At 38.4% G+C, this 16,431-nt stretch overlaps 1 protein-coding gene across 5 annotated transcripts in view; it reads right to left on the bottom strand.

Annotated features, from left to right (window-relative positions):
- Positions 1 to 15,715, bottom strand: part of LOC128769139 (microtubule-associated protein 4-like) — a 50,425-nt gene extending 34,710 nt beyond the window's left edge. For all 5 annotated transcript variants that reach the window (XM_053882483.1, XM_053882484.1, XM_053882486.1 and 2 more), the window contains exons 1-2: positions 15,578 to 15,715; positions 4,923 to 5,121 (exon numbers count right to left, since the gene is read on the bottom strand). In XM_053882483.1, coding sequence (XP_053738458.1) covers positions 4,923 to 5,112 — 190 coding nt within the window. In that variant the 5' untranslated portion in view covers positions 5,113 to 5,121; positions 15,578 to 15,715. The remainder of the gene's footprint in view (positions 1 to 4,922; positions 5,122 to 15,577) is intronic.
- Between the last annotated feature and the right edge of the window lie 716 nt (positions 15,716 to 16,431).

The following is a 16,431-nucleotide window of genomic DNA, read 5'->3' as shown; positions in this document are numbered from 1 at the left end:
ATGACTGCAAAAAATAACCTTGGATGTGACATCAAACTCCCCAAAACTATGATTTAAAAGAAGCTTACAGAAAAACTAAAATGTTTGGACTGACACATAAAAGTATCTATAGCCAATAGTACAATCTATAGATTTGCATGTGATCACTGGTGTGTGTCCTGAAACCAAACTGTGATCAGTCTAGTGCGTACCTCAGCTTGCCTCCCTTTAATTACACAAAACAATTTTTTGGTTAAAAAAATATACAGCTGCAGACCTTCATTGCATTATTACAATAACTTGCCACTGTCAAGAACTCCTCCTTGCTGAAAACACTGCAGTTTTTTTTATATCCACAGTGGCCCAAAAGTGTTTTAGGAATTGCTGAAGTGCACTTTATACAAATGGAGTGCACAAAGGCAATATCCATCAGCCTTGTAAGATACTGTTAGTCTCCCTGTTACTCAGAGAACCACTGCTCCTAAATTTAGATAGACTTTTTTCACCCTTAAACTTGGGTTTTTTTGTAAGGTTGTATATCTCTTTCAATACATATTTGAGAGTGAAAATAATCCAAATTCAAACACAATAAATCTGGCGATCAATAAGATAATGGTTAGACAATGGTTAATGTGTAGATAACTATCAGTATTATAGAGGTGCATTGGTCAATGCTGGATGGATTAAGTGGCACACTGCGCACCAAAAGCTAAATTGAGCCACCTCAGTTGTGCTGACACTTTCCAAGTAAAATCTGCTCATCCAGCCTGTTGACCTGTCAGGAAGTTGGTAGTGGACAAGGTTCCCTTCCACTAATCATGCTGAACTCAGCAGAAATTCTGACTGAATGTTTATTAAAAGTGACAGCCACTGTATGTGTACGTGTGAGTGTAAAGAGCAGAAAGAGAGAGAGACAGAAAGAAAAACAGAGCAAGGTTTATGCTGGATTTGATCGTTATTGTCGTGTTTTGAATCTTTGGCAGGAAAAAAATGTATATTCATATAGATGAATCACTTTCACATGGAACACACGGAACAGTGATACAAAAAGATGGATGTATAAACGGCTGGTTGGTTCTTTTCCTGGATGAGAAAATTTGACGTTTCTCATAGGAGCTGAAGTTTCCATCCCTGTGTTGGAGACTGCAAGGCTTAGAGGACTTTTCCACATGATAGTATTAAATATGTTGAACAGATGCAATAACGGGATAAGGAAGAATGGGGTGGAGTGCCAAGAAAAAGAGACCAGAAAAAAGGTTTAAGGTCAAGAGAGAACACGAACAACGGAAATGAAGACAGCTGACTCACTGTTGTCGTACAGCTTAGAACCAAAAGGTCAAATCCATGTTTCTTAACAAGGGAACCTGAGAAATACTGTGAGCAATTCCACTTGTAACCTCTGCCACTCACCATCCGAAAAGAAAATATTAGTTATGCGTTGGAAAACACAAAAGAAACTATGATGATAATGGAGGGGTCAGTGAATAAACATGACATTTAATCCTGGCAGGAAGTTGCATCTGAGATATGCAAACATATATAGCCTATAGATGGCTACATCAAGATGAACTCCCTTATAGCTATTATCTTACAGAAACAGTGAACATAGTTTTTCTAACTTTGATCCCTTAAGGGAGGGAATATCAATCATCCTTTTTCCCTGTAACTCTATGAATTTTACTGTATAAGGGTACAGTCAATTCCCATTTGATTATCCAATATTCATCAACAGCATTATATTATTGGATCCTTGAAATAAATAAATAAAACAATATTGAGCATTCATCACTGTGTAAGTAAGAATTCAGCAGGTTTTAGCTGTGAATGCAATGAGATTGCTCTTTATACAAGGGAAGTGATAATTCCAGTCTAGCTTTGCTATCTTAGGAAGAATTGATGCAGCTACACTTGGAAAAAATGGGAAGGAGTAGTCCAGATGGTCCTTCATCTGAGTCAACATGACATCTACTGCATGTTATAAGAGATGTTGCAGTACTCACAACTGGTCTCAAGGCCGGACTCAAGACAACATTTTTAAGGCCTTATTCTTGTCTCGGAATCAACTGGATCTAAACTCAGTCTTAGCACAATCCTGTCATTGCTGAACTGCTATGTACAGACATAATGTGGCATAATAACCTTTTACATACTTCATCGATTTGTATGAGACATGGAGTGACTGAATTCAAGGTTGTTCACAGACAATTTACACCTGACTTTGATCCCACTTGTGACCAGAGTAAACGCTTTCTGGCCACGTTTTGGTCCTGCTCACAAGTATGATTTCTGGCTAATAATTTTTTCTATTTACTTCTGGTGCTCTATCTGTACCGACAATGCCTTCGGCAACGCTTGCCATATTTGGGGTCTCACAACATCTGAATCTAAATGAGTCTTCTAAAAAACAGTAGCATTCACCACATTACTAGCAAAGCATCTTATTTTTTTTTCAATGGAAGGCCTTTCACTTTTACACAGTGGCTGATGGATCTAGTCAGACATCTACCTTTGGAGGAATAAGGAAGATATGGCAGCCAATATCGTTATTTTTGGAAACAACTGGCTTCAACATGTCAATGTAATTAGGAATATTCTTATACTATAACCATTAAAGAGTGCATTGATTGGTTCTGATTGTAATTGGGCTACTCATTCTTTCTGTTTCTAATGGAATTATACTTATCTTTAAGCTTCCACGAATACCTTTTATACAATGTTGCAATATCAAATTGCGACAATGTATTATTGTTTTTGGGGTGCTGTTTTTTTTTCTTTTTTTTATGGTATACGTATTTGGTGCCTCTGTTTGTGGACAGAAAAACTCTAAATGATCAAACATATTTCAATAAAACTTGCGTAGATGGAAATTTGCTAACTTGGAAGTGGATTGATTTTAGTGGTGTTCAATTGGTTTGAGTGGATTTGGAATAATATGCTCCGGATTCAGTTTGGCCTCGGTCTTAGACAGGCCTGACCTTGGTCTTGTCCTTGATTCAGCCTTGGGTTAGGTGATCTCCACAACAACAGTAATTATGAGCACTATCAACAGCTTCCCTGTCTTTCAAATCATGTTGACTCCTTCAGAAACACCATACATTACTGTGTCATTCCCCTCTTTGTCTTTGTCTTCTTCTTTTCCTTTAATGACACATCAAGTAAAAGTCAAGAACCAGGCGCAGGAAGTGCTACCAAGATGATAAGCCTGCAGCTCTGAACTGCTGCACATGAAAGTGACAGCTTAATATGCAACTTGTTGAACAGGACTGTGCCATTGGCTGAACTGTGTTCTGAGTTTGTGTGCGTGATGTTAGCGACACTAATAACACAGTTGCTTCAGGCCTGAGAGTAATGAACGGAAGACAGTGAAGGAAAAAGGATAAACACAGCACTATAATTAAAACTGCAGCATGATATTCAGTTTTAACAAAGACGAGCACAACTTGTACTGTAAGAAATATTTCAAAACACTGTGACCAGTCACCACTTCCACTTCCAGCACAAGTTAAGTCAAACAACCTGCTTGACCTCTGGTCAATTGTTAAAATTTTCCTTTAGAGTTGGACATGTACATTTACACAACTCCACATTTGAAGATGTTTGTTTTCGAATCCTAAGTCACAGATGAAAGGAAAAAAAAACAAGCCCATGGAACCGATTTTCGAAGGGTAGCTCTGTACCACCTGTCATTGACGGTGCTACACATACAATCATGCTGTTTTATACGCCCAAAAGCACAGAGATGTCAGGGGAAAAACAGACAAAAATAAGCAATAGCCACTCCATGTGTTTGTTGCTGTCATGCCATGATATTGTACAATTTGAAAGAGAAAAGTCATATTTCCAGTTTGGTAAAATTGTTACTATCCCTGCCTCCATATCTCAACCAAAGAAACTACCTTCACCTCCCTTATTACTCCCCTAGCTCATCTGTGTTTGTGTCCTGTCTAAATTTGGCAAAACAGGATCATAAATAAGATTCTCTGGTGTCTATATTGAAAGACTGAACCACAATAGAGAATAAGCCTGGTTGAAATATGATCACATATAGCTGGCCTCTTGCAGGATAACTAATGTTACTCCAATCCTTAACAAAATGCCTTTGCTTCCCCTTTAAATCTGAGACAATGGCCTCTTTATGATAATCCATGTCTGTGTGAGTCTGAAGGGCTTTTGTGTCTGCTCTATTTAATTCCCTGAGTCTCCATCCGTTCAGCTCTCTGTCCTCAAATCCTCCCATTTGCTACGACACATAACACTTCCTCCACCCTCGTGTATCACATCCATTGTTTGCATGCTTCAGCAAAGGTGAGTGGAGCGGCTGACTGTCGCTTTGCATTCTGTCAAAATGATATTCCATCAACAGAAAGCTGCTCACTGACAAACGCTGAATAGCTAAACGCTAAATAGGTCAACTGTGGTCATCGATAAAACAGCTAACCATTTTTGGGTCACTTCAAGTCAGAGAATTGTATGGAGTTTATATACATAGATAAGTAATTAGAAAAAAAACCAAATTGTTTTTAGAGACAAACTCTCACACATTAAACCAGCGTGGCAACATAAAAACATGAGGACACATGATGGAGGTGATCACTATTATGATGATTTGTTTTGTTATTGATTTTGTTTTGTTTTTGTAGTTTTTAATGGAAAATTGTTGAAAGAAACACAATAACTAAATCACAGGAATAGGTCTGGTGCTCACAGAGCAAATGTCACACATTGGGCCTGACATCTGAAGAGATGATCGAGGTGAAGACCACTGAAGATTGGAGACAGATTTACTTTCTCATGGTTAAAACTAGCATTTTTATTGTCAAAACTTCCCCATGTCATCGAGTGTCGTGCTACTGCACTTTCATCTGCATTTGGATGCTCTCCATCAGACGCTTGTGAAACTTCATGCAACCCTTTAAGACACCACAGTGAGCAAGTTTACTTACCACTCTTGTTGTCCTTCCCATCCAGAAGAGGTCGATAGTCACTTTTAGTGACGGTCTCTCCGACCTTGTCATCATAGCTCTCCTTAGAGAGAGCGTCCACAAAGTCTCTCTTCAGAAGGGCTTCGGGTGGAGCTCCACCTTGGATTCCACCTCCGCCCCCACCAAGAGCATCTCGCAGGCTGAAGTCCATAACTTCGTACTACAATACAGAAAGAAGGAGAGTTTGAATATCAACAAGTAGTGAAACTTGTACCTTTTCGAAGAATTATCCTGGAACAACCTCCATATTCTCACTCCTATTGCGTCAAAGAGGACGCTGTCACCCTTCCATGTTGCATGTTGATAGCATTCAATTGAATGGGTTGCCTTCTACTGCCATTTGCCAACGTCATAAATAGTGTAATACAGTATATATACCAAGTGGAGGTGTACCACATGACGAATGTGAGAAGATCACACAGCTTGTTTCTTGAGTGTTCCCTGTCTGACACAAGATAAGCAAAAGACTGTTTAGTCTGCAGAGCTAACGTGACACTTCACTTTGAACCTTTATTTACAGTTGCAAGGCATCAAGGCGACATGCAGGTTATTGAGCTGAGATAAGGAATGTCGAAAATGAATGTGAGAAATTTGTCTGAAAACTCCCCAAAGCTAAAATGAAATGATCATAAATAAGGTAAGTTAGGAATTGCCAACCATAACGCAGTACAAGTCAGCAGTGAATGGAAACGGTTGTCTTTATTGGAATTATAATGAAATTATAAAAAGTTTCAGGTTTCAGAGTGATGTTGTGTGTTTATTTTCTTTGCATATGTTGACTAAAAACTATTCTTTGGCCGAAATTAATGCCCAATATTTACATAAAGAAATGGTTTGGCTGCGACAAGCAGAGTTACTCTCAAAAATAAGATAAAATAATGATGAAACTGAAATTGTCAGCATAAAAAATAATAGCTATTTGACCCCAAAGGACAATAAACAGCAGTATGAACATTTTGCTTAGTCAAGACATTAACTTTGTGACGTGACCAATGTGCTAAATACTAACTTAAATTTCCATAGACTTTCCTGTTTAGTGGCTTCCACTGCAAAGGGGAAATGTGGAAGGAGGGTTATTTTAACTGAACTACGATTGCACACTGCAGTTTGAACTGAAACAGTGTAACCTCAGAACAGACTCTTATTTCTCCGTTTCAGTTTACCTCCATTCGGTCTTTCAAATAACAAGCAGCTTTTGTTTCACATTTGTGTGTGCATGCATGCACAATGGCAGGCAGCCACTGGCAAGTAGCTATTCATAAAGACATACAGTTGAGTGTTCGTAGGAAGAGTGTGGAATTGTAGGCCATTGTCTTGACGGTTGTTTTAGAGTAAGGACACCATACACTAGAACCAACACACTGTCGCTGAATTGCCTTTCTCATTTTCAGGTTGTTTTTTAAAAAAACTTGAGCTACATTGAAAATTAGTATTATTCACAGTCATTACACAGCATGCCGTAATGCTTATTCTAGAAACAAGAACACACCTGAAAAGTTAAAAATAAACCTTAAATCCAAACATGGGCTAAACAAATTAGATAACCAAAAATGGCAGTTTAGTAACCAACCTTCAATGCCCTCTGACTGTGTTATTCTGCAATTTTTGACGCTCTGTTGAAGAGGTTTCATAAGACAAAATAATCAGCGACCAAAACCTGGTGTTCAGTATTTTTTTTCAACCCTAGCTAGTCATCATTCACAGGTTCACTCCAGTTAATAAACTGATATTTTTCTCCAACATTTCTTTATAATACAGATACGTTCTCCTAAAACAGGAGACATTCCTAAACAAGCCAGGGCCAGACACACAAGTAAATTGTCTATGGCTCAAAACTAAAAATGAAGGAACAGCTTGTGAGCTGGACCAAGTGTTGGAACAAGTGCTAGCTTGATGAGCTGAAGTAAAAAAAAACTTTCACATGGTGAAAGGTGCACTCCGGGGTGCTGGGAAGAGACACAGTGACGATACACACAAGCCAAGGATGCTGATTTGCACAGCTTTACGGGCCAAGGTCAATGAGCAATGCAGACGGCAAACTGACATGAACAACAGTTATAGTATACATGTTTGGCACATACACTAAAGAATAACTTGGGAGACCCTATGACCCTATATAATAAAATGAAGTTCCTCATCTTGAAGATGTGTTTATGTTGATGTATTCATATTCTTAATGTTCAATTACACCAACTGAATATTCTTCAGAACTTCAAGTCATTCTTTTGCATTGGGGTAAAATTACAAATAAATAAGTTATATAATATTATATAATATTTAAAAACATTTTCTTCTTCTCAACCTTGGGCAACCCAGCATGCATTGCATGAATGGAAGCCTGGTGTTTGTATCCTTTTCCATCTCCACCAGTGATGTGATGGTGACTGGTCATCTTTACTGAGTTTTGATGACATGATCCGTTTTTGAAATAATATTGAGGTGAGAGTGTATAAGGTGCAATAAAATCCCTTTAAATACAAAGGAAAATATGTTTGGATCAACTTGATTCTTTAAGTAGTGAAACTTATTTTTAAACTTGTAGTCAGAACTTACTTTCTTAGAAGTTATAACTCAAAAAAGCACAATGGAAACCCGTATTATTATTATTTATTTTATTTTTTTTACATTGGATCAACTAGTGTTTTGAGAGTAGGGTGTTACCAGATAATTATGAACATTGGAAACTGCCCCATATTTATGCAGAATTATTGCAGATAAAATGAAATTTTGAAAGAAATCACACATTATCTAACTCTGGCAGTGTGTTGATTTACATTGACAGGACATCATCATGCATTAATGAGGGTTACTAGATGATCTTACGAATGCTTATAGTTATAGTTGCAAGAACTTGTGTGTTGTTGTGTGGTTACAGTAAAGGTCAGTTTAGATTAAGGTTGTGCTTAGGGCTTTAAATGAATTAATAATAACACCCTTCAATGAAGTCTTATAAAATAATTATGATTGTGGTATGAATGTATTAACTAATAATGCATTATATATGAGAACTTCTCGTTAAATTGAAAATAATGTAACTTGTGGTTGTCGTTCTAGGCTGCACATTATCTTCCTGGTATGCGAGATTCCAGCTCTTTGGATATTGAACATCACAAAAAAAGAATAGTTGACATAACTGATCAATTTCAGAGGCGTGTGGAATGAAGAGGAGGGGTCAGATTGGAAAGGCAGCTGTTATGCTGGTGGAGATTAAAACACTTTACCCACAATCCCTTGCATCCAACATCCGCCACCTCTAGCTCAGTGAACCCATTCACCAGCAACATAATCATCTCATCTTCCAAAACACTGACAGCTTTCATGCAACCCTCCTGCCCCCCACGCACACACAAACACTGCCGCTACCGGCTTTACGGTATTATCAAACTACAGGAGATTTGGAGGATGACATTTTGCCTTTGTTTTTATCATCCAAAAGAAGCTTGGCTCACTCTACGAACCATTAATTAGATTGAAAGTGGATTTCACCATTCATTTTTGGTTATGAGCCTTTCAGGTTGGAACAAAGTTCAATAGTCTATGAAAATGTTCAGTTTTATTCATGACACAGCAAACTGAATAGAGAGTCAAACAGTATGTACCAGCAAGAGGCAGAATTTGGGACTTACACAACACCAAATGGATTAGCTATTATGTCCCATTTTTGGCAAAAGAACACAACAACAGAATTAGATGCAGCCCCAAGGATCTCTGCCCAGGAATTAGCAGAAACTTGCTTTATTCTACCATTAGGATCGCAGCCAGAAACTGTTTGAGCAATGAACAGTGACGTGATGACAATCTAAATCAAATGCTCACAGCCCTGCTGGCTTTGTTGCTCATCCACGACTCTCAAGTGCATGGATCAGATCTCTCTAACACAAATACAAAAACAGCTGTTATGACAGCGAGGTAGGGAGGATGCTGCACACCAGAGCTGCAGGTCAGCTCGGTTTGTAGATAACACACTGTCCAAATCTGTGTGGTGATGTAACCGCAGTGAATGGAGGACTGAGGCCTGAGGTGGAACTCCTTCCTGCATTCATGTGCTTGAGACAGCTTAAAATGGAAATGCAAAATGCTAAGCAATGTAATGGCATATCATAATATGCCATTACATTCATAATGGCATATCAAATCAATGTTTGTTTTGTTGTTGTTTTTCTTGTGTGTGTGTGTGTGTGTGTGTGTGTGCATATATATATATATATATATATATATATATATATATATATATATATATATATATATATATATATATATATATATATATATATATATATATATATATATATATATATATATATATATATATATATATAAGTAGTATATTACTAGACCTGCTTTTCAAATAACTCAAATAATTATTTGAATTTCTAACCATTCATGATCAAGGAAAAAGAAAGCCCATAAATTAAATTTGCCTTTACAGCTCATCCTGAAATGTTTCAATTAATTTAGCCAAGCAGTCAAACGGGTATCTCTGCTAAAGTAAATCAGACCTGAATCTGTCTTATATTTACAGTGTGGTCCAATGATTTAAATGATTTACACTTGGCGTCCACCATAATATAATTTTCAAATTGGGTGCAGGGTTTATTTTTGAAGGACCAAATGTGTTTTTGGAGACAGGTTCCTCACGTAGGCCTTGTTTACCATGGGAGACCCAACCAGAGGCACAATATCCTTGGCTTCATGGCTCCAAGGATCATTGAACCCCTCCACAACTTAAGCTGGGCTTTGAAGAAATCAATCAATTGACTTTGATTTTCCTGTGCATAGTCCAATATCAAGTCATGAAATGCATGAATCAATAACTTGAGTGGGTAATGCAAACATTAGTATTTTAATAATGTGCCAGGTTAGAGAGTAGTTCTACTATTTACAGTGTTTGTTCAGCAATTTAAAAAGGCGGCGAGACATTTCTCTCATGGTGAAGGAAAAGCGGAACCAATCTGACCAACAAAAAAATAAATCATGCATACTAGAGGCCAAAATGGATTTTTCTCTGCAGTGTGGGTGGAATCTCCCTGAGAGGAAACTCGGCCATCCAGCAGAGGCTCAAAGTAGAACTGCTGCTTGATTGCACCAAGAAAAACAATTTGACTTGACTTGGCATTTTTTCAGGATGTCCCCTGGACAAAATCCACACTGTTCCTTAAAAAAACAGTCAAATGTGAGGGAGCAGTGGCTGCCAAACAAAACATTGAATACCGTCATAAAAAATCCATTTAGAGTTCAAAAGGAAAAGAACATTAGTTTGCAAATTTGTCTTACATTTCTCCAGTTGAACATAACAGAAGGTAGCAGTGTAATTTTACATTTACAAAAATCACAATTACACATCACACTTAAAAATGTTCAATAGTTTGATAAAACTGCAAGATCAACATAGAAATAAAAACGTTATTTTGCATTTTACCCCTAACTTTTGTATGGTAAAAATGTTAGATTTAGTGGTAATGTAGCAACTTAGCACTGAGTCGCCTGAGGTGTAAAGCTCACCACCCGCTGAGAACTTCATGAGACAAAGTGCAGGTCTCCAGTGGGGATCAGGTCCGTGGCCAAAACCCGACTCGCCTGTGTTCACATCTCGGACCTCTTAGACGAAAGAGCTTTGTCTCGAGACAGAACCCCTAGTGTGAAAGCACCCTTAAACAGACACTCCACAAGCTTCGGTCAGGCCACTCACCAGTGGTGGCAAGCTACAGTTGTCGCTACAGCGGCCCTGGGACAGACTGACGGAAGCATGACTGCCAATACATGTCGAGCAGGCCCTTCGTCTACTACCATGACTCATACAAATTCAGACGTGGAAAGGTGGATGCCCAAAGACACCACAATAGCAGCTGGCATGGTTTCAAACTGCCAACCCTCTGATCAGTGAGGAGGAGTCAGGTTAGAGGGAGGTCTGAGCCTCTTTACTTCGCCTGCTACATCCACACCGTCGTCCTCCCCTCCCATCCAAGTAAATGGATTTAAACAACCAACCAACTTACTCAAATACATCTCTACCAGCTTTATGTCAGGTCACTTAAAATGACAGCCATGGCACCTTTGGATGGAGTTTTAAATGGTGATGACAGTGCATTACCATTCCCCCAATTTGTGGAATTTTCCAAAGTTTTTGTTAGATGTTCCTTTCACGCTTGGGCACATTTGTTTAATAAGGCACTCCACTGTTTCCTTTTGCACTCAAAAAAAGTGGTGAATGAGGGCTGAAATCCTTGCTGAGCCTCAAGTGTTTTCTTTTGGTCCTGAATATGCTCTCAGAGGTAAAATAAGTATGCTGCTTAATGCCCAATGGAGGCAACATGCGTTAAAAAAGCCTTCGCTTCTGTCATTTAAGTTAGGTCACTCAACCACAAGAGACAATGACAGACAGGTTTCACTTCCTATCACTCAGCAAGCATCACCATGAATGTGCCCGACCTTCGCTGCAGACACTGGAGCCCTGAAGGACGAGTTCACTGCAGAGCCTGAGAGGAGGTGGAGCTGACATGCTGACTTTCAAGATGAATATATGGATGCAAACATAGTCAAAGGAAATCAGCATGATCAAACTGCATCAGCTGTAAACTTTCAGGTTATAAAGTGACTCTATATGGTGATTAAAAAAATAGAATAGAAAAAAATACAACACACAATAATAGCACATTGTAGACATTTATATGGTGACACTTAACAATTGAACATCAGCATGATTGACTTAAGTTCTGAACGGACGGAGGATTTGAAGGCAGCTTTGCTTTGCTGGCCAGCCACAGTAGTGACTCAGCGCCACTGCCAAATCATTACCATGACAGAAAACAACTCAGCGACACAGGCGCACACAAAGGCTCACCAGTGTGTAAATCAAGAACATCAGTTTAGATTTCTGCTGACAACATACTGTCAAGGTGAAATAGTCCAATACAATGACACCACGCCGTTCCCTTTGCATTGATTTGATTTTGTTTCATCGCTCTGTGTGAGTTTACTTACAGAGCTCAAAATGATCTTCATAAACAAAATATACAGGAAAATAAAATACAGAAAAAAAGGGCAGAAATTACATGAACTGTTCTTCTCTTTGCTCCGTTTCGATTCCTCAGCTCAAGTTAAGATGAAAGAGTTGTTTGATGTGGGATTGGAATAAACTACTACTACTACTACTGCTACTACTACAGGTATTTGTGTGCATATGTCGCACAAAAGTGCCCTTTCTTTGAATAAAAATCACTTCTTGGCTTCATATCTGCTTTAAAAACGGATTCAATTTAAGCAGATTGTCTCTGAGCTCCCTCCCCAAAGAAACACATTTTTTTTTCTCACTTATGAAAATAGTGATTCATGACTTATCTAATCTTGAAAGTGTTGGTGGGTGTTCTAAAATGTGTCTGAAGAAATTAAGAAATATTTTTAGGACAGGGATAGGATGGGGACTCTAGATCAATGTGATTAAGATGATGGTAATGATAAGGTATATCGTCATAGAGATATTGATACTTTTAATTTCCATTGACACAGGGTAGAATCTGCAGCAGGATAATAAAGCCACATAATGTGTGCTCACTTTGTTATGATACTTCCCAGCGATGCAATTCCATTACCTTTTAACAAAAAGCTCCTTGCCTCGATTACTCCCAGAGGCCATCAATAATGAATGCAAATTATTGCACACTCATAGCGTTTTGGACCCATCACAAGTTGAAAGAGACCACAGCTATATTCATGTTACTGCCATGTGAGACTAACACAAGGGATACTGTAAGTATTTCAGCCTTATTGCAGATGCTCATGGATTACACACCAAAGACATGATGGAACTTAAGACTATGAAAAGAGCCAATGAGCCATTGGATGCAATTCAGTGAGTGAAAGTTCATAAAGGAAAAATGCACAAAAGAATGGAGACACCTTAATTATCTTGAACTGAAGAGGGCAAAGATTTTCATTTGCCAGCAGATAACTTTGAATTCTTCACGTTTTAACTCCACAACTGAACTGATTTTCCTGTCCTAAGCAGACGTCTATGCTTTTCTGCAAATGAACTACCTGGCTGAACGTTCATCATGACATTCTGCCTGCAGAACCGGTAATCTGGGAGGATTGCATGTAATCCTACCAATCCCTTAAACAGAAATTATAGCATCATCAGAACAGGCATGCATCAGAATATTATCTAATAATCCATCCTCCACATACTGCACACCGTCATCCAAGGTTTTTCATGAGTTAAAAGTGCAACTGCATCATCACAAAATACATCACCTTGACTTGAGCTTCCCCCTCCTAACTGTCTTGAAATAATTTATGAAGAGAGAGTACATGTGTGAATCTGTCTATACATCACCAGAGAGTTGCCTTTGACTATAAATGATTTAATTTAACCATTGATGTGTCACGTTTTTGCACCTTTTGAGGAATTATATACTGATGAAATAATGATTAATGAATATTTCTTTCTTCTTTTTTTCAGCCTGCCTTCTCTTTTGTCCAGGTGACTATTCATCCATCGTCTGTTCTTCACTCCAAACTCATGGGACACTAATCTCAACCAGCAAAGTCAAGTGCGCAAGACATCACTGGACGCAAATCCACGTTTTTAACACTTATGACTCTTTTTAGAAGGATGTTACAGGTAGCGCACGATCATCATCACCTGAACACCAGCAGAAAAGAGCTTCATTACACAGAGGAAAATCTACTGACTAGCAGACATCAGTAAACGGACTGTGCATCAAACCAAGGCAAGTCATTTAAAAGCAATTTCATGAGAATATGAGCAAAAAAACTGAACAGATTGGAGGTTTTTTAATTACATAATATATAAGTGGATAAATTAATGAATATTTTGGCACAAAGGCATTTAATAATGAATTATTATTAAATGTTTGAGGTAACTAATTTTGCAAATGTCTAATTGGCAGCACAAAGACAACCTAGGAGTGAAATATTTGTATATGTTAGAGTTCATACCAAGAATGAGGAAAGCTACTGAATATATATATTACAAAAATATATATGTTTACTCACAAAATTATACAATAGATGACAATTACGGCCAGAACACCTCATGGTTGCTCATCAGAAGCCTGAAATATGGTGTGGCATCATGACAGCCTCCATATGAAATGTAAATTAAGCTATTTAAATGTAATTTTGTACTTTTTGTTATACAGAAAAATCTAATTTGTTTATTTAATTTTCATTTAAGTTGATTTCAACTTCACAGTTTTCTCTCCCTTTTTCAAAGCAACTATTGCTGGTGAATGTGCATGACAAAACCAATGAGGATTCCATGCTGAGGCTGAAAAAACTGCACTATCAGCTCATGTCAGCTCATCACAACTTTCTACAAGTTCACAGCTCTCAAAATTCATGTGAAAAGGAGCAACACATCTCTAAATGTGTAAGGAAATGAGGAGCGCTATTATGATTAGTTAACTTGTGTTCACACAGTATGACTGTATCATATGTTACATGAGAAGTGTTATCTCATTAGTGCAAAAGTACTTTACAATATAGTGAAGTAGAAGCGTATATATTAAGCCGAAAATGCTGAATATTCTTGTGCTTTTCATAATATACTTCATTTTAATCCTCTGGCTAGTCAACGTTTGACTCATCTTCTGCTTTTTTATCAGCTATATTGATGCGATGTGCCATTTGTTTATGCCTTAATTTAACTGTTGAGCTGTATATTTATATCTTAGAATACCTAATATCAAAAGGAGAAATCAAAGTAGCTCTAGGAGTAACAGTGAAAGCCTTTCTCATGTTGCTTATCTCTCCCAATTCCAAATTCTCAAAAGAGTCAATGTTTCTCTTGAAACTCGTGGATGAATGATGAAGGCCAGAAATGTGGGGGTTTAAGATGAGATTTGGACCAGACGCAGCCATTTTAAGATATTTCTTATGGAGATAAACAAGTTTAATCTTGAATGTGACAATGATGTGTACATGTAGGACAATGTCTACTAATCCACAACGAGAGACGATACTTGGTGTGTGTGTGTTTGTGTGTGTAGTGCTGGTTTATTTTCTACACAGCAGAGCCAACAAATGATACAGTACATCCTGGCAGAGTGCGCTTTTACATAACCAGGCCTAGCACATCTGCACTGCTCTGCCTTTAAGAAATACAGACAAATCTATAAATAGTAAAAATAATCATCATCATCATCATCATATAACATGTCATCACCCTGCACTATAGCATAAGGCCAGTACTACTGAGTGTGATAGCAGAACATGGGATGAGTCGCTTGAATCACAAAGCCAGGCTGAGCAGGAGTATTTTTGGACGAAGACTGGAGGATAACTAGCATGAGGGTGTACCATCCCGACTGCGGCACCACCATAACAAAGAGGCGCGATTCCACGGTCTCCCGCACGAAAGAGTCACACGCCCACCATTCATGGCCTTCATGAAAGACGAGCATGAGATGCAGCGATATTTCACAGCACCGGGTGGCATATGAAAACGGCTAAATATAGAGCAGTGGGTGACAATGACATGGCTCCCAGCATCCACATAACGACGCCATAAGGAGCAGTGCAATAACATTTGAGGGACGCGAGGCTTGTCATAAACATGCAGTCAAACACCGCAATAAAAACAAAAATGTACTCACGGCGCAGTAGAGTCCCTGTTCTCTCGCTGAGAGCCACACGGACGACGCGTTTGTGGTTGTCTGTGTGTGTCTGCAGAAACACCTTCGCAGCTCGCACTAGTCTGGTGACAGGACTCAGCACTAAGCCACGCCCTCTCACCAACCGCTCAGCCAATCGGAGGCCGGAAGCAAGAAATCCTTTCTCCTCTGAGTCTGCGGGCTGCGAGAGTGATGCTGAGTTCAAGTTCAGCCGGACTCTTTGTTCGTGTATCAACGAGGATAATAGCGTTTATACACAACGTTTATCAAATTAGATGCTGTCCAATCATGGTTGCTGCAAACTTTACTGTATATACTGTAGTCACGGTTATTTTAGAAAACACCCGATGAATGAGTCTCGCTTCTCCAAAATTTGTATTTTTTATTTTATTCTAAAAACATGAATGTATGAAAGACAACAAATATAAGTACAGGCCAGACTGCATTTTCTTGACGATTAGATTTAGACTATTTTAAAGAGTCAGATGCTGAATGCACATCATCAGGCAATGATTCACTCCAGGGTTCATTCCGGTTCGTCCATTGCTCACTTACCCAGCCACTAAATCATTATGACTGCTGGCTGATTCTGCTAGCTGGATGACTGACTGCTTATTTAAAAGGATGTTTCCATAGGATTAATCAGAATTAGAGCTCCCATTTGATGGGTTGTAATCCCCTAAATATCCTATTTGATCTGAAGCAAATAAACATTGCCATCCAGAAACATTGTCAATATTCCTATAGCAACAATGCAGGAAGGTTATTTGTATGGACAAAGGCTTCAATCGGTTCAGTTTAAATATGAATTTTAATTTGTGGTCATAGGGTGAAAC

This window comes from Synchiropus splendidus, chromosome 13 (assembly GCF_027744825.2).
Source record: "Synchiropus splendidus isolate RoL2022-P1 chromosome 13, RoL_Sspl_1.0, whole genome shotgun sequence".
NCBI classification, from domain to species: Eukaryota; Metazoa; Chordata; class Actinopteri; order Syngnathiformes; family Callionymidae; genus Synchiropus; species Synchiropus splendidus.
The sequence above is the reverse complement of the archived record's forward strand: the minus strand, read 5'-3'. Positions and strand labels throughout refer to the sequence as shown.